Genomic DNA, 25,188 nt, shown 5'->3' with positions numbered 1-25,188 from the left:
GGGGCTGCAAAATATTTAATTCTTCTTTCCCTCTTTGTCTCTCTTATCAACCATACTTACAAGACACTTTCATTCTTGGGTTCCCAAAGAAAAAGGACACAACAGCTTTCTTTTAAAGACACCCAAAGAGGTGTTTACACTAACTGAATATTCTTACATTTGGATGATGCAGTCTCAACTGATCTGAACATCGAAAATTTTAGATTTTACTTTACTTAAAAAAAATGTTATGTGTTTATCACTTAACTATATATGTTAATATTTTAGTTAGTAATACTATGGTTTATTGGGTCATTTGCCTACCCCTCCATGATAGCTTTAATACATAAAAACAGTTTAACCCCTTAATAAATACAAGCCAGGAATCTCTTTTTAATATGTCAATAACTCTAGCTTATCAGTAACTAATAGCTAATGGTAATAGCTGGCTTAACATACAGGATAATAGTGTTATTTAACAGAAAGATTCATAGTGATGAAAATACCCTGACAGCTTGGTTACTTCACTGCTTTCCCTCATTAGGCAAAAATCCCAGAAGAGAACATACATCTCAGGACTTGTTTGGGGGATGATACTGGAGGAAGGAGCCACCTGGTCTGAGAGCTGGGGAAATCTGGGCACCCACATTTGAAGAATAATGAATTCCCATCTCCACAGATAAACTACTGTTTAACATTTCCTATTAAATCAGTAACAACTGCTTCAAATTACTATGTACAGTTGCTACCTTAGGAATGAGATTGTATTTCAAAATATTTGGTTGACAAATTTAACTTTAAATTGCCAAGGTGAACATGTCAAAATGAGGTGACTTCTCATGTGAGATTCACAGTTATTTATCTGAATCAAGTGGAGCCTTGCACATTTTAGTTTAGAATTCAATATTCCATAAGATCTATTTGGTATGATTGTGACCAATTCAACTTAACTTTACAAACACCAATTGTCTACCATCTGGTAGGCACAATGCTAGGCGAGTTTCCAAAACCTGAACTGGGATTATAAAGGACATTTATAACCCATCCTTCAAAGCCGGGACATTTGCCCGGGTGATCACACCACCCTTCAAAGCATCACTCTAAATGATTTAGGTTACTACTAACTTTGCTCATGGTTCTGTCCCCAGCACCCAGGATTGTACCTGGAAAGTGAGAAGCACTTACTAAGTACTTGTGTTATAAATGGGAAATGACTGGCCCTAATGTCAAAGATCAGACCACAGTATCTGAAAGGTGACTTTTAGTACAGCTACAAGTCAGTCCTCAGGAACAAACCAAGGACAGTATTTTAGAAATAAACTGGCTAAAATAAACAGCAGCCATTAATCTATTTCTTGATTTGTGCTTTATCTAGTTAATTGTGGAAGTCTTACTGTTCTGATTACATAATTTGAAATGGGATAAAATTAGAAAATAGATTTATTTGTGCTAAAAAATGGCAGTGCGTCACAGATTTATATGGAAATATGGAAGAGCAGAAATGTGTGCTCCTGTCTATACAAAAGTCAAGGAGCAAGGGGTCTGTTTTCCCTTCATCTTATGGTTGCTAGACAAGCAGGTATTTGTAGGAAACACTCAGGGATGACAGTGTGCCCCTCCTAGGAAAATTATTAATGGCAAACATACTTAGTGCCAATCATGGCGCAAAGGTCTGATAACCGTAACTGCCACCACCGATTACAGAAACATGATCTGTTTATAGTAATTTTAGAATGTGAAAAATGGGTGGTTAAAAGGATACACATTCATTTAAGGAATGAATTTCCTTGTGACAACTAGAATTACAGCTAGAATTTCTGTTTTCAGGAATGTCTGAAGAACTGTGCAGAACACACAGAGTACATGTTAAAACTGAGGATTACAGTAAAAAGTCAAGGACAAAAGCTATTTTCAGTGCCAAAATTATCAGGTGCTGGAGCAACATTCTGGCACAGGAATAAGGACTCTGTACCTATTGGTTACAAATGACATCATGCTTTCTAAAGAATCATGTTTATTTTTCCTACTTCAAGAAAATTGAATAGTCTGGAGCTCCCTCTCCTGGATATTATGATTTTTATCAATCTTGTCATCCTGTAAACCAGAGAGAGAGAATTTAGCCGGAGTAACAAATCATTTAATGAATGCTTATGGCCTTTCTTAGTTGAGTGGACAACTTGTAAGCCAACATATAAAGCCATTTAATTCTGTCATACAATGAGGGAAACCTTTCAGGTCAGAAGGAGAGGAAGTTCGCATTGAACGTTTTACCTTCCGGCTGGAAAAATGACCATGTTTGCCCAATTTACTGTTAAGCGCCTCAAGGAACATTTCATCAGTGACCTTGCCGACATTCATGCAGGCATCATCCAGGATTGAAATGATCCCTTTGTGTTGCTGCTCCACAAGGTCCACGATGATCTGATTGTTGAAGTAATCAATCTGAGGGACCCAGAAGGAACCGATTCCAAAGGGAACAGAAATAGGAGAGGTAAAACACCAATGCCTCCACATGTACCAGGAGTTTTAATTAGTGCTACCTTGATGTCAAATGTGTGAATAACATTAATGAGGTCTAATACCAAAATGAGTACACATTCTATCAGAGGTTTATTTTTTTTATTTCTTACTTGACTTTATATTACTACTTTGTTTTATGTGAATATAGCTCAAGGCAAAAATTATGAAGTAGGTAACATTTCTCCCATCACTAACTCGTTTTAATCCTGTCTCTACATCCTGCACCTAACCCTACCCCTTTACACTCTCAATCCCCTAATCTGTTTGCCATTAACCACAAGACCCAGATTCCACTAAGTACCAACAAATAACCTTAAAGTATTATTTGATATACAAGTTGATGAGGTTAATGTATTACACAGGATTTGTATTTTATTTATATGGCCCTGAATGACTAAAATCCAAAAAAGCATCCTCTCTAGTTCTCCCAAAATTAAAAAGAGTATATGGATCTAACAGAGTTTTGATGTTTTTCTGGGTATAAGATAAAAAAATTTAATTCTGAGATTTAAGTATCTGTAAACGATAAGAATAAGCTTTTCATCTACTTCATGAGCTGAATAAAGTTATAGGCAACTTTTGGCTTTTCAACAACATCAATATACACAAAGTTGATACAAATATCTTCTTCTTTATCTGTTTATTCTGATAGCCCATAGCATACACATCATCACACACACACACACACACACACACACACACACACACACAGAGCACACACTGGCCTAACTCAGGCTAGCTGTGCATCATCTGAAGACGGACAGCTAATTATCATATACTTTAGTCTTGTGCGTGGATGTGCCCCATCTCATTTAGGAGGTACCTTAACTGAATGCTGTCTCCATTACCTCCTGTAAGATCGATACACTCATAATGGACTATTAAAGTCTCTCCTGCATTCCTGTGCCACGCTATTTAAAACCCAAGGACTCAGGCAAGTTATTTGTCCACAGCTTTCAGCTCCATTCCTAGACTTCCAAGTTCTATTCTGTATCCCATGGACTGAACGTGTACAGAATGGGTGGCTTTACTTTCTTTTTTGTACTTTCCTAAATTGTCTAAAGCAGTGATTCCCAGAAGATGACTTTGCTCTCCAGGGGCATTTGGCATTGTCTGGAGACATTTCTGATGGTAATGAGTAGGGGAGTGTTCCTGGCATCCACTGCGCAGAGACTAGGATGCTGCTCAACATTGCATGGTGCACAGGACAGTGCCCGCACCAAGATATATCTGGACCAAACTATCAGTGGTCCAGAGATAAGGCCCTGGCCTAAATATTTACTTTAATTGTGGGCACATGGTAAATAATTAAATAATCAGGGAGAAACATTATTTTCCTCTTTGGAAAAAGTATCTTTGCAATGTTCAGAAAGCAGGAACTCTGTATTAATTAATACCTGACGTCTCAGTCTTTGGGACTGTGGGGTTAAAGAGTGCCTTTTGTCTGTGGGTCAAAAACTTCCCTAAAATTCCAATCATATAACTAAGAGCAGTTAGTCTTTGCCAAAGAGTACCAGTAACTCTTAGTTTGTAAGTTTAATGTTGCTGCAAACATTGCTTAAAGTTGTGGAGTTCAAACCAGAGTCTTCCAGCAACCTGAGATTTCCAGGAGGTTCCTCAGGGGATGGAGGCAAGGAGAGATGTGAAGGGATGGTTCAGGGGCACAGAGGTCTGGGTCTCCCATTCCCATTCCAAATGGAGGAGCTCTGTGCCTGAGAGTCAAGTTCTTAGCAGCTAAAAATGACTTGTAAACTGCAGACCATTAGGCTTTAAAAGTGGATCAATTAGGGAGACTTACTGACGCAAGGTCACATATCACCTATGAAACAGACTGGAAGAAAAACACTGCTCCTGAAGCCTGTTGAAACTCTAGATCTAACAGCCAAGGACATACATGAACAGAGAAACAGGTGACACCTCAGGAATCTGATTAGCAAAATCCAAACTGTGGGACACTACACAACAAAGGACTCCTTCTCTTCAATGAAAGATTGCAAGGGAAAAAAAAAAAAAGGAGATGGAGGAGAAAATCTATAGGTAAGTAGACGCCTATCAACCAGTCGCTATGTAAGAACCTTATTTGGATCGAAATTCAAACAACTGTAAAAACAAAACAAAACAAAAAACTTAAGACAACTAAGGAAATGTGAACACTGACTGGATATTTGATAATAGTAAGGAATGAGTTAATTTTTTAGGTGTGATAATGGTATTGTGGTTATGGTTTTTGTAAAAGTATCTTTTAGAGAAACACACTGAAATACTTATGGATGAAATAATGTGATGTCTGAGATTTGCTTCAAAATAATCTGGTGGGTGGGTGGGTTTGTAGAGAGTTGTTTTTTTTTTTAAAAAAGAATTAAACATTTATGTCCAAAAGTTGAAGTTTCTAAAAGAGATCCTGGCCGAGGATAGAGATTTCAATTTGGGGCAACCTTGCAGGTAGTAACTATGACCATGGAGTTAGCCTTTTGTTTCCTCCAGGAAACATTTTTCTTGGTTTATTTTGCTAAGAATTTTTGCATTTTTAGGGCCTGTGTTCCTTTTTCAAATGTTTAAGAAAGCCTCCTGCAATTATTGACTTTTCCCTTTTTCAACTATGCCTGTGGAATTTGATACTCTGGTTTGGAAGGGTATTTTTGATAAGTATCTCTGAATCACATCTGAATAACAAGTTTTAGGATTAAATTTGCTATAGAAGACTAACCTACCATCATAATTGCATATTATGTCACACAACAGATCCATTCTAAGAATGCTACATATAAAGTTACTTAAATTGAACTGAATTATGTCTTAAATGTGTTATGAGAGTTCACCATTTAAATCAAAATTGTAGATAATCCTATTACAAAGTAGTAGGATTATAAAGTAAAATCCTATTATAAAGCAATTACCTATTATAAAGGTATTTAATAAAGCAACACCTATTAATAAATAAAGTACTTATTTATTTACACAAATAGATAAAATTTACGCTAACATACTTGAACAAAATTTTTTGTTATTCTAATGTTTAACACATGATGGAAGGCAAAGATTCCATTTCAGATAGGAAAGCTATTTATTATACTATTGTCTCCTTTTTCTGAATGAGAGGGGACAGAAAACAGGAAGGTGGAAAGGGATCTAAGAGTAATTTAAATATAGCGTATCAAATAGCTTTTTATTATTATGCTAGATATCATAAAACAAATACTGAGGGGAGACACCAAGGAAAGGAAACTAGGGATTGTCTTGCATGGGTTTCACAGAATATGAACAGAAGTGAAGACAATAAAAATTATGTTTAGATTACAAAGTGGAGGAGGAGAAAAAGAGGAATAAGAGGAGAAAAAAAGAAGAAGAGCAGCAACTAAATTTGGTTGCAAAGTCCAGCTTATTTAAGGCAAAAATTGCTGCTTCTAAATGACACTAAACTCTAACAGTCAGATACGAACTAGAAGACCTTTGTGGCATCAGTTATAAAGTGAAAATGTTAAGTTTACTGGCCGTAACTCATGATTTCTGGGCACTAACAGTGGAGTCTATCAAATACAGAAATCCCACCTATCAACCCTGCAAATGAACTGTATTTAAATATCCCAAAAAGGAAAGCTAAGGTTTAGATGTTTCATGTCCCCAAAAAGATTTAAAAAAACCCAACAACCTAAAACGATTTGACATTATCAGTAACATGTGACACGCATGGAGACAGTCCCCACAGGGGCCCACTCACATGCTTCCAGGGGATCCCTTCCCGCTGGTATTCTTCTTGCTCTTGCTTCAGAACCAGCTGAATGAATAGCTGCTGCAGTTTTTCATTGCAGTAATTAATGCAGAATTGTTCAAAGCTGCATGAAGAGGATAAATTAGGTTCACACAAATAATGAAAATAGAGTGTTAAGTATCTTATCCGGTTTACCTGTTGTTGTCAAAGATTTCAAAGCCATAGATATCCAAGACACCAATGACAGTGTTTCTCCCGTGGACTGTGGTGTCATAGTTCTTGACCTCAATAATGTCATTGATGCGAGTAACGATCCAACAAAAAAGGCGTTCGTATATGGCCTGTGAGGAAAGCAGCATCATGAAATCTTGCCCACTTGGGAATGAGTCCTCTGTTCAGATTTGTGGTAAGTTTTAAATTCCCATCCACCTACCCCTTGCTATTTACCATAGCCATTATTACGCTAAGAAGAAATACTGGAAATGCAATAATCTGATTAAAAAACTACACGATGGAGGCAAAACTGAAGTAAATGGTTTGGATTTCTAGAAGATTATCATTGGTCACCATACATGCTCCAGGTACATTTCCATGTCCAACTATATCAGTAATTTGCCTACTCTCTCGTATAAGTCACTTGACTGTTTTATTGTTAATTTCATCAACTCTAAAGAGTGGGAAACCAATGAGTTAATATCTATGCTCCACTAAAACTCAGAGGAGTCTAAAAATATAAACACTGATTTGTAATGCTAAATAAAGCTATGAGCCAAAAGGTCACAGTTTGAAATTCCTTGAGAATTAGAAATAAATCCAATACACAAGGTTACACACTCCCAGACACACATGAACCAACACCCATGCCCCTCACCCCTAAGCCATTTCATCTGATATTAAGCAATAGCATTATAATACTACTCCCAAATGTACTATCCCAATGCAGACCTCTCCTACGGGCTCCAGACCCAGTGCCTGATTGCCTATCTGACAGCACTCTCAGATACCAGCAATCTCAAACTTGTCCTGTCAGGACTCTTGATTTTCACCCTTCTAAACACTGTTCCTACCCTATTTCTAATCATGAATAAATGGCACCAGAATTTACTGATTTCCATTCAACAAATGTTTGCTGAGTATGAACCATGTGCAGTTTGTTGGAGGTACAGTACTAAGCAAACAGAAACACGGTCTCAGTCTCCAATGAGCTTAGGGAGCAGGTGAAGGTAAGAACTATACATTCTTAAATGTGAGGTACATGGGATCTCAGAATTTAACTTGTTCAGTGTTCAGAGAGGCCAGGGAAGGCTTCTCTGAGAAAGTGGGCTGAGATCAGAAGGCTGAAGAAGACTGAACTAGGCAAGGGGTGGAAAGAAGAGCAACAGGGAGCAGCATGTGCAAGGGCCCTGTGGTTGGAAGGAGAAAGGGATAAAGACGATTTGTAAAGCCTGAGAGAAGATTAGTGTGTTGGACAGAAGAAAGGAGGTTGGAATATGGTATGAGATGAGGCAGACGTGGACTAGAGCCAGACTGTATTAGGAATTATCCTTGATTCCAACAGTCCCCATAACAATAGGCCCTGTGGATTTTTTTTCTGAATACAGTCTGTCTCAACTCATCCCTTTCTCTCCATTTCAACTGCTATCTTCCTAGTCTAAGCTGCCATTTTGTCTCCCCTGGATTGCTGAAATATCCTTTAATTGGTCTCCTTACTTTTGTTCTTGCCCTAAGATTCTCCATACTAAGGCCAGAGTGATCATTTAAAAAATTGATACTTCATGCCATTGTGCCTGCTTAAAATCCTCTACTCTCCACTGCACATGCATACATTCAAATTCCTCCAAAACTAAAAGCCAAGCCTGAGGCTTATAAAGGTAAAAAATGGAATACTTAGCAACCTAATCAGTCAGGAAAAAAAAATGTGTAAACTTGGCTCAAATACATTAGTAATACAATTAAAGTAACAATTGGGTGTTACATAAAATCAGTAAATACATGTAAAGTTTAAAATCAGAGTGTCCTTAATGGACTGACAATTACCAAAGGGAAAGGGATTGGGGAGGACGGGTGGGAAGGGAGGGATAAGGGTGGGAAAAAAGAAAGGGGGCATTACGATCAACATGTATAGTGTGGGGGGGGGGGACGGGGAGGGCTGTGCAGCACAGAGAAGACAAGTGGTGATTTTGCAGCATCTTACTATGTTGATGGATGGTGACGGTGAACGGGTATGTAGGGGGGACTTGGTGAGGGGGGGAGCCTAGTGAACATAATGTCCTTCATGTAATTGTATATTAATGATACCAAAATAAAATTTTAAAAAATCAGTGTCCTTTGACCTGGCAAGCTCATTCGTGGGAGTTCATCCAACTGACATAAAAGCACTGGTGTGTAAGGACAGATGTACATGGGTTTTCAGCACTGTTTTTAGAGACAAAAAAAAGGAAGTGAGGTGAATGACAGGAGGAGAAGGTCAATAAATTATGACACACCAGTGCACAGACATCTAAACAGTAGATCAGACCTGCATTAGTTCACTGGTTCGCAGGAGTCTTCCAAGAAGCGTTACTGAGTGAGAGAAGCAAAACAGAGTGCCAGGCAAGGGGCCTGTACAGCAAGAAGGGGCCCTGAGAGGTCAGCATCATCGGCTTCCTGCTCACTTGGCACTCGTTTTACTCAGAACGTTTTCTGGCAATGATGCTCACAGTCCAAGGGTTTTATTGAGGCTGTGAATAGCTAAAAGGGATCATTATAGTTTCCGAAGCCTTAACCTACTTTCAAGGAAAGCCTGAACACATCGTCATAGATGTGCACTAAAACTGCAACTGAGCTCAACATTAGGCGGAGAGAAGTCAGCTAACATCCCACCTTAGCAAAGGCGTCCCTGCCGTAGCTAGCTTCTTGCTCCGTGTGCTGCTTGTCAATAATGTCACGGCCCGTAGCCACAGTCCGGTAGAGAAGGGCTTTCTCAACCACATCCGTCTTGGTGGAGAGCAATTCTGCTATGACGGACACAACTTTGCCGTTTTCAATAAGAGGCGTGTCACCATCCACCACAAATTTTAAGTTTCCCTAGACCAGAAGTGAAAAAGCAAGACACACCATTTCCAATGAGATTCTGAAACACTGTTCAGGGAACTATTTGCCAACTTAAGATATAATTCAGTGACTCTGTCTGTAGCACCCATTTTCCTAAATTCTTATATAGCTCATATAAGAATAAAAAACCTAGTGCTTCATTGTCTCTTTTTCTCTTCTCCAGACATTAACTTCTCTTAATCTTCAGTATATGTTTTTCATGGGTAGACATTTTACTTTCATGTAGTCAAATCTAGGAATCTTTCCTCTTTCTTTGGTGTCATACATAGATCATTCCTGTTCCAAAGATTTTATGAGTATTAAATATTTTCTTATATACTTGCACAGTTTTGTCTTACATATAAGCTTTTAACTCACCTGGAATTTATACTGCCATATGGTACAAAGTAAGAATCTAATTAATTTTTTTCAGATGGTTAACTGCTCCATTTATTGAATAGTCTAGTTTTTCCTGATTTGAAATGTTTAATTTATACATTAAATTCCTCCAAGTTTCTCAGTCTACTACATTCCACTCTTTCAATAAGCAATAAATACTTAATTATCTACTAAGTGTTCAGCACATCAATGAGTCTACTGATTAATCTGGTGCTGAATTTGTGCAACAAGTTTTAAAGTACCTTACCTTTTACTAACATTTTAAATCTGGCAGAATTAGTCATATTCCTCTATTCCCTTACCCTTACCCTTCTACTCCTCTTTAATACATTTTATTTGATCTTCTTACATGTTCATTGTTGCACGTAAATTCTAGAGTCACTATATCAATTTATAAACAAAATTCCTGTTTGGATTCTGAAGGATATTGTTGCACTGTATTTATAAACTAGTTGAAATGAGACAATTTATAATGTTAAAGTATTCCTAGACGTCAAGATATTTTGCCGTACAAGATTATTCACATAGGTCCTGCACATTTGAGTCATTTACAGTTAAATCTTGCCACATTGAAGTGAAGGTCATTTTTATTTGATTTTAATTTATGTTGTCATTTATTTTAAGGTTCCAGGTTCATTATATTTTCAACATCCCTAGTTGTATTAACAGTAATGAAAGAAATCTGACACATGATTCTTCATTTCTTCTGAGTCTGATGTGGTGTAGTGGAAAATAACTGGACTATAAGTCAAACAACTTGATCTACAGTGTCAGCTGCCATGAACTGGCTGTGCCTTTGAGGCAGTCATGCCACCCCTTACAAAGCTCATTTCCCAACCTGTTAAATGAGATGATAAAAATTCCAATTCTTGCTATCTATAATTCTATGTTTCAAATGCTATTAGAAATCTAATCTGTTCAAAAGATTTTCACTTATACTGTGTATAGTTACATTATTCCTCAATTCTTTTATCCTTGAAATTAACCAGTTCAAAGTCTGACATAATAGTAAGACAATTAACTAAAGCCACAATCTCAAAACCTATACTGGTTTGGAAAAATCTCTCACAATATTATAAAATGATAGCGAGAACCACAGGTACAATAATATTTTCAAAACATGAGAGAAACTTTCTCTACATAAATTAGTTTTTCCTATGTAAAAATAATTATTTGTACTAATGTTTTAGAACGTAGGAAGAAAAAAAAGAAATTAATTTTTAAATTTACAGGGGGAAAAAATTTTTCTGAAAGAGCATCCTGTCTCCACAGGGAGGCAATATATTCCAAAAGATGTCCCTACTCACCAAGTGAAGAATAGCAGCCAAAATTTTATACACTGTTTGAATCTCCTCGGGTTTGAAGCCAATTACTTTCATGGCATCAGCTACTACTTTGAATTCGGCAGCATCATTGATAGATGACTAGGAATGAAAACAGAAAAGTTAACTCACAGATATTTCAAATGAGCATTAAAACCCAGCGACTGTGAGATTAAATTCAGGGTTAGCCATCTGATTTGATGCCTCTGTTATTGAGTATCTAGAGAGAATAAAAATGATTTCAGGGGTAGAAACACCACTCGGCACACACAGTGTCCACCTGTGTGTGTGAGTGCTGCTGACATCCAAAAAAAGCACCACATACTTTTCTGGAACCTTCAGTGAGAGAGCAAGTCCTGAGCTGGCTCAGAGAAGGTGATAGCTGCTCCATGATTAGTGGAGGAAATGGCCTGGGATGTGAGATTGCACATGGAACACTGACTGTGGGGCCTCTAAGACCCATGACCGGCTCTTACTGCCGGTGGCTTTCTGCCCTACAAAGAGCCTGGTGCAGGCTGGGAATAACACTCCCTCTCTTACACGGTCAGGCTTTGCATTTCACAGGCAAGAAAAAGCAGGACCCCAGAAGCAAAGCAGCCTGCCTCAATCACTCAGCAGGGCCTGTAACTTCACTGCCTCACAGACCTTCAGCATATCAGACCTTCAGACTGGGTCATGAAGGTTGTCACAGATTCAATATTTGTGTCCCCCCAAAATTCATATATTGAAATCCTAACCCCAAGGGTGATGGTATTAGGAGGGGGGGCCTTTGGGAGGTGATCAGGTTGTGAGGGTGGAGCCCTCATGAGTGGGATTAGTGTCCTTATGAAATGAGACTCCAGAGATTCCTCATCCCTTCTCCCCTGTGAGGACACAGCGAGAAGACACCACCTATAAACCAGGAAGTGGGCCCTCACCAGACACCAGATCTGCTGGTACCTGGACCTTGGACTTCCCAGCCTTCAGAACTGAGAAACATTTGCTATGTACAAGCCACCCAGTTTGTGGTGTTTTTGTCATAGCAGCCCAAATGGACTGAGCCAGGGGCTCAAAGATGAATTCTCTGCCTTGAGGAGCAGCAGCTATCAGGTTGGAAATGACAAACATGCCAACAGAAATTCACAGTGAAGCAATGGGAACTGCCTATCTTAGATGATCTCTCCCAAGTGGCAGCTCTGGAGGACCTGACAGATCCTCTCCTCGGGAGTTTCTCCTCCTGCCGGGACCAGAGGCCTGGTCTGGAGTTCACCTGCTGAGGAGGGGCGCAGGGAGGGGTCCTCTCTGTCTGGTGAGTACGTGTTCCCCTAACACAGCCAGGCAAGCTCCTCTGCCTACCGGTGACCTTTGGCAAGATGCTTAGCTTCAGCAAGTCTCGATTTCTTCATGGGCAAAATGGGCATAATAATCTCCTTGCTACAGGGTTGTGGTGAGAACTGAGTGAGAATTTATATAAAGCACCCCTTTGCCCCTAGCACATAAAATACACTCAATGAATTTCTGGTGTCACTATTATTATAAGTGACCGTGTTGAAACTGCAAAGAAACAAGACAAAGAAATTGAAAACTCTTACTGTGGGTAATTGTTAGCTTCTTGCCTAACAGCAATTCCCCACTCCCCTTTCTTTCTTGCTGCCAGGACCCTGATCTGTTCACTCCCGTTTGAGTTCGCAGGTCCTTCAGGTGCAGTCTCCCCCCAGCCTCAGGATGGTGATGATTGGGGCTGTTAATTTTAAGGAGTGTGGTAGTTATTTGTTGGGTAGATGCTGGGAGGACATTATTAGGAATTAAGAACCTGGTGAAGACGCTTCCTAACATGAGAAATTTAACTGAGCGGATTAGGGGTGGGTCACTTTCATTAACAGAAGTTAGGCTGGAGAAGGGAGGCTGTCCTAGAAGTGCGACGCAGATTTCTCTGCTGTAACAGCGCTCATTAGTCTAACAGCCACAGCGATCTTACTCCCCTTACCAAGACTGGTCAGCCATGGGCATGTGAGGCTGTTCTGGCCAATAAGACATGAGGTGTCCAGGGACATCAGCCAGGAACATCTGGAACTGCTACTGTCATTTTGGGCTCAAGAAAACTGGCCTAAACACACAGGCCAAACCCAGTAAGGATGGCCAAGCTGTAAGCTGGAGAAACAAACATCTGGGTCCCTGTCAACGCTGTTCAGGCGCTGGATTGACCAGCTCTGGAACTGCCCCATCTCAGGGCTTTTCGGGAGATGATCACCTTATCTTTTATATATCTAAATTTATTATATAATTAAGATTTTAATTATAAAATCTTATATATAAAATATCTTTTACTTATTTATCTTAGAAATTATTATTAATTATCTTCTATGTGAGATAATTAAGTTCCTTATTGTTTTTGGAGACTCTTAATTGGTCTTCTCTTACCTGCCACCCAAACTATCTTAATTGTACATGACTCCTATACTTTAGGACTATTAGATAAAATTATGATACAGAGTATAATATAGTTATTAAAATCATTCCATTAATTCATCTGTATTAATTATTTGCTAATGGAAAGATATTAATGATTACATTGTAATACAATATAAGGTATACTTAACCAGGACTTCCTGTATGATTCCCTTTTTAATATATATACATAAGCCATTATAAATAATTATACCTGTATGGTGAGCTTTAGTGTATTTTTGTTTCCTTTTGGTTTTATCTTTATCTAGGTTTTCACTATAATCATTTCACTTCTTTGTTTTTTTAGAGAGGAATAAAAAACAGTAAGGGAGAATAGGAATGGTAACTTTCATGAAAAGGGAATCTGAGCTCAATTAAGCTGAGAGAAAAGGCTAAATGTTAATTTAATCCTTGGTTTCTGTGAGGGCTCTACAAGATGAGGCTACAAGTAATTTGGCCAATAAGATAATTTGAATTAAGTGGAGTATTTCCAGTTACTGGCTTTTTAAGTGCTGGTTTTACAATCCCTCATGCCCCTCTAAGTGGACCTATTCTCAGAGAACTGGAGTGTTGCCCTCCATCGTTTTGTTCATTTTCAATTAATTTTCAGCCAAATATCTTGCTCTCAGATGATTATGAAAATAAAAAGTTCATGCAATTTAAATGTTAAACAATGGAAAATTAATTGCAAAACCCTAAATATCATTGATTTCTAGGCAGCAATAAAAATAATGCTAAACCAGTAATGCAGGTATAATGAACTCCAGATGAATAACAAAAAGAAAAAAAGAAAAACCTCCCACATCTTAGATATTTTCCTTTTATAAATTCTGTACTTTTTCCCCAACAACAAAAGCAATTCTCTTTTTATTATAGAAGAAATTTAAAATCCAGAAGGGCAGAAGAACATAAATATCCATAATCTGATTCATTCAGAATAAACAATTAAAACCTTCATCTATTTCCATCCATATTTAATTTTTTTGGTATAATTGATCTACAATTACATGAGGAACATTATATTACGTTTACTAGACTCCACCCATCACCAAGTTCCCTCCACATACCCCATTACAGTCACTATCCATCAGCGTAGTAAGATGCTACAGAATCACTACTTGTCTTCTCTGTGTTGCACAGCCCTCCCCGTGACCCCCCAACATTATATATGCTAATCATAAAGCCTCCTTTCTTCCCCCTTCCACCCTTTATCCCTCCCTTCCCACCCATCCTCCCCAGTCCCTTTCCCTTTGGTAACTGTTAGTCCATTCTTTTATTTTATTTATTTATTTTTTATTTTGGTATCATTAATCTACAATTACATGAAGAACATTGTTTACTAGGCTCCCCCCTTCACCAAGTTCCCCCCACATACCCCTTCACAGTCACTGTCCATCAGCGTAGTAAGATGCTGTAAAATCACTACTTGTCTTCTCTGTGTTGCACAGCCCTCCCCATGCCCCCCATGCACTATACATGCTAATCATAATGCCCCCTTTCTTTTTCCCTGCCCTTGTCCCTCCCTTCCCACCCATCCTCCCCAGTCCCTTTCCCTTTGGTAAGTATTAGTCCATTCTTGGGTTCTGTGATTCTGCTGCTGTTGTGTTTCTTCAGTTTCCTCTTTGTTCTTATACTCCACATATGAGTGAAATCATTTGGTACTTGTCTTTCTCCGCCTGGCTTATTTCACTGAGCATAATACCCTCTAGCTCCATCCATGTTGTTGTAAATGGTAGGATCTGTTTTTTCCTTATGGCTGAGTAATATTCCATTGTGTATATGTACCATATCTTCTTTATCCATTCATCTACTGATGGACATTTAGGTTGCTTCCATATCTTGGCTATTGTAAATAGTGCGGCGATAAACATAGGGGTGCATCTGTCTTTTTCAAACTGGAGTGCTGCATTCTTAGGGCAAATTCCTAGGAGTGGAATTCCTGGGTCAAATGGTAAGTCTATTTTGAGCATTTTGAGGAACCTCCATACGGCTTTCCACAATGGTTGAACCATTTTACATTCCCACCAGCAGTGTAGGAGGGTTCCCCTTTCTCCACAACCCTGACAACATTTGTTGTTGTTTGTCTTTTCGATGATGGCGATCCTTACTGGTGTGAGATGATATCTCATTGTGGTTTTAATTTGCATTTCTCTGATGACTAGTGATGTGGAGCATCTTTTCATGTGTCTGTTGGCCATCTGAATTTCTTCTTTAGAGAACTGTCTATTCAGCTCCTCTGCCCATTTTTTAATAGGATTATTTGCTTTTTGTTTGTTGAGGTGTGTGAGCTCTTTATATATTTTGGATGTCAACCCTTTATCAGATCTGTCATTTATGAATATATTCTCCCATACTGTAGGATACCTTTTTGTTCCTTTGATGGTTTCCTTTGCTGTACTGAAGCTTTTCAGCTTGATATAGTCCCACTTGTTCATTTTTGCTTTTGTTTCCCTTGCCCGGGGAGATATGTTCATGAAGAAGTCACTCATGTTTATGTCCATGAGATTTTTGCCTATGTTTTTTTCTAAGAGTTTTATGGTTTCATGACTTACATTCAGGTCTTTGATCCATTTCGAATTTACTTTTGTGTATGGGGTTAGACAGTGATCCAGTTTCATTCTCGTACATGTAGCTGTCCAGTTTTGCCAGCACCATCTGTTGAAGAGATTGTCATTTCCCCATTGTATGTCCATGGCTCCTTTATCGTATATTAATTGACCATATATGTTTGGGTTAATGTTTGGAGTCTCTATTCTGTTCCACTGGTCTGTGGCTCTGTCCTTGTGCCAATACCAAATTGTCTTGATTACTGTGGCTTTGTAGTAGAGCTTGAAGTAGGGAAATGGATCCCCCCACTTTTTTCTTCCTTCTCAGGATTGCTTTGGCTATTTGGGGTCTTTTGTGGTTCCATATGAATTTTAAAACTATTTGTTCCAGTTCGTTGAAGAATGCTGTTGGTATTTTGATAGGGATTGCATTGAATCTGTAGATTGCTTTAGGCAGGATGGCCATTTTGACAATATTAATTCTTCCTAGCCAAGAGCATGGGATGAATTTCCATTTGTTAGTGTCTTCTTTAATTTCTCTTAAGAGTGTCTTGCAGTTTTCAGCATATAGGTCTTTCACTTCCTTGGTTAGGTTTATTCCTAGGTATTTTATTCTTTTTGATATAATTGTGAATGGAATTGTTTCCTTGATTTCTCTTTCTGCTAGTTCATCATTAGTGTATAGGAAAGCAACAAATTTCTGTGTATTAATTTTATATCCTGCAACTTACTGAATTCAGATATTTGTTCTAGTTTTGGAGTGGAGTTTTTAGGGTTTTTTATGTACAATATCATGTCATCTGCAAATAGTGGCAGTTTGACTTTTTCTTTACCAATATGGATGCGTTGTATTTCTTTGTTTTGTCATCTGTATCTAATTTTATGTATTTATATAACTTTCTCCCAACAAAGTAGGGTTATACTGTAATTATTGTTTTATAATCTATTATCAACAAACTACCTTATTTTTAAGATTAACTGTAAAATGACTAGCAGAAAACTAAACAAATAAAAAAGCTATAAGTGTGTATGTGTGTGTAAGGGCTGGCATGACAGGGAAGGGGGAAAAAAATGTAAAAATTTGAAAGCTGAACAGAAATGCTCCAGAGCTCACTAAACATTTGCAGGATACATCAAAATCAATATTTGATAAAAGGGCAGCTCTGGTATTCTTTACAACCAAAATGCTTGTACATTTTTTTGTCTTACCAACTTGGTCTTTGGCTAAATCATATGGTATCTTCTTTAGTGGTGGATTTCCTAGTTGCATCAATATTTTTATAAGGTCAAAATAAAAATAATAGGATTAAAAATCGAAAAAAAACCACAAGATCTCATGAGAAACTCATTTCCTGTCAGATAGTGGTAAAATACAGTAATGGGTTATTAAGCAAAGTTGTTGAGTCAATAATGTATTGAATCTCTGTCCCTGAGAATTTAAAAAGTAGAACAGAATAAGAGTCAATCATTTGCCCAAGGCAGAAAGCTGGATCAGATAATTATTAAATGTACCCTGTGATTCTTCATCTGATTCTATATCTGAGCATTCTCAAAGAGGAAACTCTCACCTTTAATTGAGCCCCTGCACGGATGTAGTTATAAGCTGAAAGGGATTTCTGGAGACGTAGAGAGCGTAGTGTCTGTTCCGAACCTCCTTGGAGTAGCTGAAAAATATTTAATTAAAAATAAATTGGCAAATACATAATGAACCAAATATACTAAATATTCTAACAATAACAATCCAGCTTTTATTCATTTTCTGGGCTTACTCCACTTAGGACCTCCTGTTTCTGATTTTAAAGAATTATTTTTTTTTACCTTGAACATAAATGACTTCATAAATCATTGGTCATGGAGAATGTTATGTAGTCAGGAAGAAAATTACTTAAAAAGTCCTAGCTCTTTTGAAACATAGGTGGCATAAAAGGTTCTTGCTTTTACTATACTTGTTTGTAAAACAGAAGCCTGTGCTCTGTGGTGGTCACTTGCTCAGCAACCTCATTATTCAGACAGGATAGAGTTGTGCTTCAGAATTCAGAAAATTCAGACCATTATTGCCATGGAAAAAAGAGAAGTCAGCAGACAGTCATAGGCTGAGTCACACTGGAAACAGCTTTTCCTCATTAGTCTCTGTATCTCCGGAAAGGAGGAAAATTGGATGATCATGACTATAATGTTGGACAAAGACAAATTTTAACACTTTCAGCCAAGTGTGGAAAACACTGGGGAAAAGTTACGGGTTCTTGAAGTAAACAGAACTCTTTCATATTTGGTAGAAAAACAGTTTACTGAAAATACCAGGAATTATCAACAAAAACACCAATATAATAAGGGTAGCCCTTTTATACAGAACATGCCTTTGAAAGGCATTATGTTTAAATTCTCTGTATCAAATTGTACATTTAGTTTTACTTAAAAGGTATATAATTATCAGATTTTAAAAACTGATCTTTTTTACTAAATGTATCAGAACTTGTATATACAAGTGAGCACTGTCAGAGCAGTTACCTAGAGGAAACTGAACTCAGCTGAACTGTACTCAACTTATATTGTCACTGCTCAATCACCTTCAGACAGTTAAACATGAGAATCAATCTTGTTGATTAATCCAAAACAGTATTGCCTAATTTGATCACTCACTTCATTTATTAAGCATTGATTTGTATTACTTTGGGCTTTAAAAAATTATGATGTCTCAAACTTGTTCTCTGAGTATAAAGACTTGCCAGGATGAGGGCAATTTTAAAAGATTCTGCCTTAGACTCTAAAAGCACTCCCAGAAGACATATTCAAATTTTTTTTCCTAAGCAATCACAGCTTTGATGGGATAAAGAAGACAACTCTCCTCTGAATTCATAAATATGTTTTTTGAAGTAATCATATTGCTTTATAGACTCCATGAGCAAAATAAACTAAATTTGTATTCCCATCTCTGGAACTCCCAAAAATGGGAACAACAGCTTTGATTCAAAGTAAAACAAAAAAATTTAACATATTCAGAATTCACCATTTCCTACAAACTGTCACCTACACTGTAAAGAAATGTAGGTGATGCTCAACCAAAGCAGTCATTTGAGATTGCCACCAGCTCTTTACAACAGTCATGCTCCATGGAGTGAGTGTGTGTGTGTGTGTGTGTGTGTGTGCGTGGCACACGCGTGCACATGTGGGTAACCTGTTCTGCATCAATGGAGGCAAGGGAGGCACAGGACAGGGGAGACTCTGTTATGGAAACAGTTATACCCTGCCTAACTGAGCAAATGATTGATTATCTGCACAACAGTAGACACTAACCTGATAGAACGAATGAAAGCTTCTTTCTCCTGGCTGTTGGACAATTACTCGAGACTAAGAAAAAAAAAACATTAAATCATTAGTCTGAGAACGTACGCCTAAAACAAAATGCAAGCCACTTTCTCAGGGAATCCCGTATCAAAATGCACTTCAATGTCCTAAATGGATAGTACCTTCTAAAATCAAGTCTCTTCTATGGGGCTTTCTGTGCAATTTTTTGATAATTCTTTTTACTTTGTTTAAAACAGAGTTCCTTAAGCTTTGCTTTCTGAAAATGAAGCTATTTTGATTTTTAAAAAAAATCTGGAGCCCAAAGATGGAATTTCTTCAGGGTGGGAGGAATTAGAAATGGGGAGAATAGAAAGGAATGTTTAGGGAGGAATATTCTCAACATTCCTTTTCCCAGGGTCTCCTGGCATTTTAAAGAGCAGTGCCTTATAACCTGTAATAAAATCAGTTGAGCAAGATCAGTCTATAGAGACCACTGCCTTAGATGGTTCCCAAAAGATTGCTATTAATATGTTCATTCAAAGGGATCTTTTTGATTGAATATGTGCATAAAGTGAAGCCAGGAAGCACTTTGGAAAAAAACCTGATAATACCTGGCATTTCCTGTCCTTTTTTAACTGACTCTGATAAAAACACTTAACTTCCTTAACAGTCTGACTTCAATTTAATAAACAAGATAAGATTATGCTACATTTTTCTGCCATAAAGGATGCTGAATAAATGAAAACTAGAAGAAAATAAGATTTCAAATTAATTAAAGTAAAACCCTATGGTGGGAGTATCAAATCACTATGCTGTACACCCTAAACTTATGCAGTGTTATATCTCAATTAGATTGCAATTAAAAAAAAGAGTTGTATGGGCATGATTCTTTAGAAAGAGTGTTATTTCATGGAATGGATGTGATAGCTCTTTAGTAATGCATTTAAAAAAGAAAAGGGAGAGGGTGATGTGTAATAAAAGAAGAATTAATCCTAGATTGGCTTTTAGTTAAACCTTACCCAGTAGTTGGCACATATTCATGTCACCTCCATTCCCTCCCCTCCCACACCTAAATCTTTATCTACAAAGTTCAAAACTTTTTCCGACTTGATACTGTAAGAAGAGAATACACAAGACGAGAATATCTTGTCACAGAAAGCTAACTGAGAAGCAAGAACGGAGGGAGAATTGGGTTAAAAGTTACTTTGAAGCAATTAAAGAAATTCTATAAACACAATAAGGTTTAAAAAAAACAGCACTGTGAACATTACCCTCAGAAATCAAGCACATTTTACCTTCTCCAATAAGTAGTTATTGATATGCCCACCAATAGGGTCCCCCTTGAAGTCAAAATTGATATCCATGTATTTCCCAAACCGGCTTGAGTTGTCGTTGCGGCTGGTTTTGGCATTTCCAAAGGCTTCCAAGACACAGTTGGACTTCAGTAACATGTTCTTCACCCTTCAACATAGACAGATGAAAGTTGCTGTAAAAGGTTTCAGAGGCTAGGCCATTTGAAAACAAAATTCAGTTAAAACACACATAAATGCTTTCACAAAGATGTTGACAGCAGCATCAATATCAAACAGAAACCAAACCTAAATGTCCACCAATAGGGATGCATAAAAATACATTTTTGTTTCCCAGTACAATATTTACTGACAGAAAGTTGTCTAGAACATATATATGAATGAGAAATTATAAAATAACATGTATTGCAAGATCTTTGTGTGCGTGCATACACGAGTGTAGGTGTGCATCCACATGTGTTAGTAAATGCTTAAAAATCTGGAGTGAACAGTACACTTCTCTGTGGTTACCTAGGTTGATGGGGTAGGTAGGGCAGGATTTCAGGGAACTTTCACCTTTAACAAAATACTATCATTTTTGTTTTAAAATACTGTTATGCTTTTATTTACAGAAATAAAAATCTTAAAGAAAGATATGCATTTTAAAGAAAGAATAGGTAATACAGAAAATGATACAACTTTCAAAAGTCCTTGCTTATAAAGTAGAATACTGAAATTTATTGTTTACTTATGCTTCATAAATGTGGTCTTTATTAGTTTAAAACTGCTCATCATTTTGTTTAAAGCTATATGGAATGTCTCCTATGTATTGGTTATTTAATTCATTTTACTCAATAAATGCTAACTTTCTATAGAGAAGTCTTTCCCAATGGATACATTTAAACTTCATGCTCATCCTTACATCTTTATTTTTATTTGTCTGACAAAGTTCCTCCTGCATGGGCATACCTGCAGAAATAACTTGGGCCAGTGAAATATGCTGACATGGCAGATCCACTGTTCCCTCCACTACCACTCTATGGGACCCTATGACCTTTTCTCCCCATGAATGCACGCATACTTTTAAAACACTGGGGTGGGGTGAAACTGCCTGCTTATAATAAATAAAGGAAACTGTCCATAAGACATGGTAAGATATGCTCATAAAAGACTAGTAAATGTAGATATGCCATACTCTACCAACTGGGTTTAGAAATAACTTCTCAGCCAGTTACTCTCTTGAGCTTCTTAGGAAATCAAGGAAAGTTACTCATACCCTTGTCCTTGTCATATTAGATTGCAAAGTCAGAATCAGAAGTGGGAATGTCCCACTCTTAAGAAGAATGCCTCTTTTGACCTGGCACTCCAGCCCAATTATGATGAAAAGGGAAAGCCCACGTAGGGCAGTCTAGCCTAGTCTAAATCTTCTTTTGTACCAATCCAGAGTCCTTTCTTTCCATTCATAAAACCCAAGACTGCCATGTGTTTATGAGTAGGACTCTTCAGTAAATGAATACTAAGCTACAAAGTAGCAACTCTGGAAAACTTCTTTTTTTCCTTTTCAAAAAGTCCACACCACATAAGAATCCAAGTCATGTGGCTTTATAGCCACATTTTTCACTCAAACAAAAAACACTGCATCCATTCAATTCCTCAAATATTTATTAAGTAAATACTATGTGCCAGACACTGTGCTAAATGCTGGGCCCTGGACAGTGCACACCAGCTTTATTATTCCTCTTACTGTGAGCAGCATCATAGAGCGGCATGAATCTCTTCTAGATAGAGATATTTAGAATTCCTAATGTTAGGAGTTCGGCAGTCCCAGGGACAGCAAGGCATGGATCTGCCTCCAAGTGCCCCCTTTCACTCTGTGGAACCCAGGGTAGCTCAGAACACAGTGAAAAAAGATGCTGGTGCATCATAAGATTGTATATCAATGATACTTAAAAAAAAAAAATGTTGGTAGAGTAGGAAGAGCTAGGGATCTATGAGTTTGAGAAATAAAACTACTAGTGTAAATCATAACATCTTTGCTGACCATGTATACCATTTAAGGCAGCAGTTATAAACTGGACTGGGGACAATGGGGACAATTTCATCTCTTTCAGCTTAATTCTCTTTTGTTTTATATTTAGATAAAGGCTACCATAGTATTTTTCTATTGAAAACAAATGTAGAAATAGACATAGAGACACTATGCAATAAGAGAATCAAAGTGGTTTCATCACCCATAAGCTCAGCACAAATTAGTAGGCTTCGTCAAGACAGAGAAAAATAAAAGAGAAGCTCTGACGGGAATTTCTTCCCATTTTCAGATGGCCCGTACCTTTCGACCTCTGCTCTCTGACTGGGGTTGGTGATGGCCGCGATATACTGCATGATGTACTTACTGGCTTCTGTTTTTCCAGCTCCACTTTCCCCTGGTGAAAAATTATGCAAGGCTTAACACTGTAACTTAAACTAAGAGTAAGCTAATTTTTAATTGAATAATTTCACAGTTTGATATTAGTTATTTAAAATCCCTTGTGTTCTGCTGTTTGCTTTTTAAATTTCATCCTGTCTTAATACATTGGTTTTAACAGATCTCAACATGTTTGGAAAAATATAAAACTACTATAAAATGACACAGATTACAAATCAAGGCTTGCTTAGTAAAAATATCAATAAATGTGATGAACTAATTCTTAGACTGAGGTTCAGTACTTGGCAGTGACTCTTAAGTAGAGCAGTGAAGAAAGAACTAGTGACTAAAACAGTGGCCACAGCAAGATTCTATAACCTCATTTTCTATAGCAGAATTTAATCTTAAAGGGGATGAAATAATCCCTTCAGCAAATTTAAGAGCAATTGTAGTGAAAACAAAATAAGTTCCAGACATGGTGTCGCAGAAAAAGCATGACAACTGGTATGCAGGGGAGGGGAGACAGGCTCAATTGAGTTATCTACCCAATTTTTAAATCTGACCCGAAAATTCCACTTGTAGACATTTACACTATGAAAACGGTAAAAATACTAATGTAATCAATAACAATAATCTTCAAATGTTTTAAGAGTATTTCTGTAGATTATATTATATATCATAGCTAAAACCTAAATATAATATAGCCATAAGTAGAGGACTAAGTAAAATAAATGATTCAATTACTCAATAGAATGCTACACATTCATTAGAGAATGAATTACTTTAAGAAGTACTCTAATGAAAAGGTGTCCACTATAAATTATTCAAAGGAAAAACAAGTTACATAATAGCAGGTATAACATAATTCTATAATATAATTACCTATGCATGTATGACCTTATGTATTTGGACACATACATGAAATGTAGAAGTGGATAAATACTAACATCCGTATCACTGAATTTTGGGGAGAACAAGGTACTCAAAGGGAAGGGATTTTTCTGCTTTTACTTTATACACTTGTATGATTGTTTGCTTTTTTCTGTCCTCCTTTCTACAATCAGGAAACATTGCTTCCACAATTTGTTTTAATAAAATGCAGTCCTAGAAGATAATCCTCCAACTCCAACACTAAGTTAATTGCTTACCTCCCCCAACTCTTAATATTCTCATCTATAAAGTACAAACATAACTGTCCTACTTACCAGAGTTGTTTTGGTAACCAAAATGGAATAAAGATCATAAAGTAATTTTTTAAAGTATAAAGCCACTAATACAAATGCAAAGTATTATTAGCACCAAAATAAATTCCCACAGTTTGGGAGAAGTCATCCTGGGTCAGTGAGCAGATATTTTTCTGTCCCCATTTCACTATACAACATTCCTTGAAGAGCTTAGCATTACTTAGAGAATTCAGCTCCAGTTCTTGGGTGTAAAGGTCCGCCTCCCTCCTCCTCCTCCTTCAGACTTAAAGCTCCCGCCCTCGGCTCCCAATTACTGGCCCCCAAGCCCACTGGTCCCTGGACACTAGCTCCCATTCACCAATCTCACTTTGAATTCATTCTTCATTTCTTGTACCTCAGGATTTTGTTTTCTTGGTTTCACTCTCTATTTAAAATAATTTTGCTACATTTTGTGTGTTTGAGATGGCAGAAAGGGCTTTCTGTTATCAGTTCACTCTACAAAATTGACCAGATATTCATCCAAATGTAATATGGAATCTGTATATAAACCTAGACTAGAGGATGCCAGAAATAATATAAATAATTTGGTATTTAATAGTCATTTTTTTCTCCTATAAAGTTGCTTACATGTCTAACTTCTAACTTACCTTTCTAGTCAATCATTTTGATCTGTGAGTACTTAACAAGTTAAACACATTTTGACCTTGCAAGTATAGCGGGCCCCCTTAAAGTACCTGATATCACAATACAAGTGTCTTTTGATCGCCTCTTCATAGCTTTGTAAGCAGCATCAGCAATAGCAAAAAGATGAGGCGGTCTCTCGTACAGCTCCCGCCCTTTATACTGCTCGATTGTGTCTCTCCCATAGATGTTCAATGACTTGTAAGGATTCACAGAAACAACGACTTCTCCAATGAATGTGTAGATACGTCCTTTTTCAAATCTGTATAGAAGCAAAAGAAAAGGAAGAAATAGCTGCTGTTATTTAGAAATACTATTTCCTTCCTATGAGTCTTAGTTCCAAAAAAATCCAAATATCTCAGGAACAATGC

The 25,188-nt window shown here is 37.4% G+C and overlaps 1 protein-coding gene across 6 annotated transcripts in view; it reads right to left on the bottom strand.

The window, feature by feature from the left end:
- The window catches only part of MYO1D (myosin ID), a 343,691-nt gene that overhangs the window by 226,911 nt on the left and 91,592 nt on the right, over positions 1-25,188 (bottom strand). For all 6 annotated transcript variants that reach the window (XM_073235184.1, XM_073235185.1, XM_073235186.1 and 3 more), the window contains 10 exons: positions 24,871-25,079; positions 22,878-22,971; positions 20,555-20,720; positions 19,269-19,322; positions 17,543-17,638; positions 10,987-11,103; positions 9,071-9,274; positions 6,404-6,549; positions 6,218-6,332; positions 2,251-2,421 (listed from right to left, as the gene is read on the bottom strand). In XM_073235184.1, coding sequence (XP_073091285.1) covers positions 2,251-2,421; positions 6,218-6,332; positions 6,404-6,549; positions 9,071-9,274; positions 10,987-11,103; positions 17,543-17,638; positions 19,269-19,322; positions 20,555-20,720; positions 22,878-22,971; positions 24,871-25,079 — 1,372 coding nt within the window. The remainder of the gene's footprint in view (positions 1-2,250; positions 2,422-6,217; positions 6,333-6,403; positions 6,550-9,070; positions 9,275-10,986; positions 11,104-17,542; positions 17,639-19,268; positions 19,323-20,554; positions 20,721-22,877; positions 22,972-24,870; positions 25,080-25,188) is intronic.

This window comes from Manis javanica, chromosome 4 (genome assembly GCF_040802235.1).
Source record: "Manis javanica isolate MJ-LG chromosome 4, MJ_LKY, whole genome shotgun sequence".
Taxonomy (NCBI): domain Eukaryota; kingdom Metazoa; phylum Chordata; class Mammalia; order Pholidota; family Manidae; genus Manis; species Manis javanica.
Note: the sequence above shows the minus strand (reverse complement) of the source record. Positions and strands in the feature narration are given on the sequence as shown.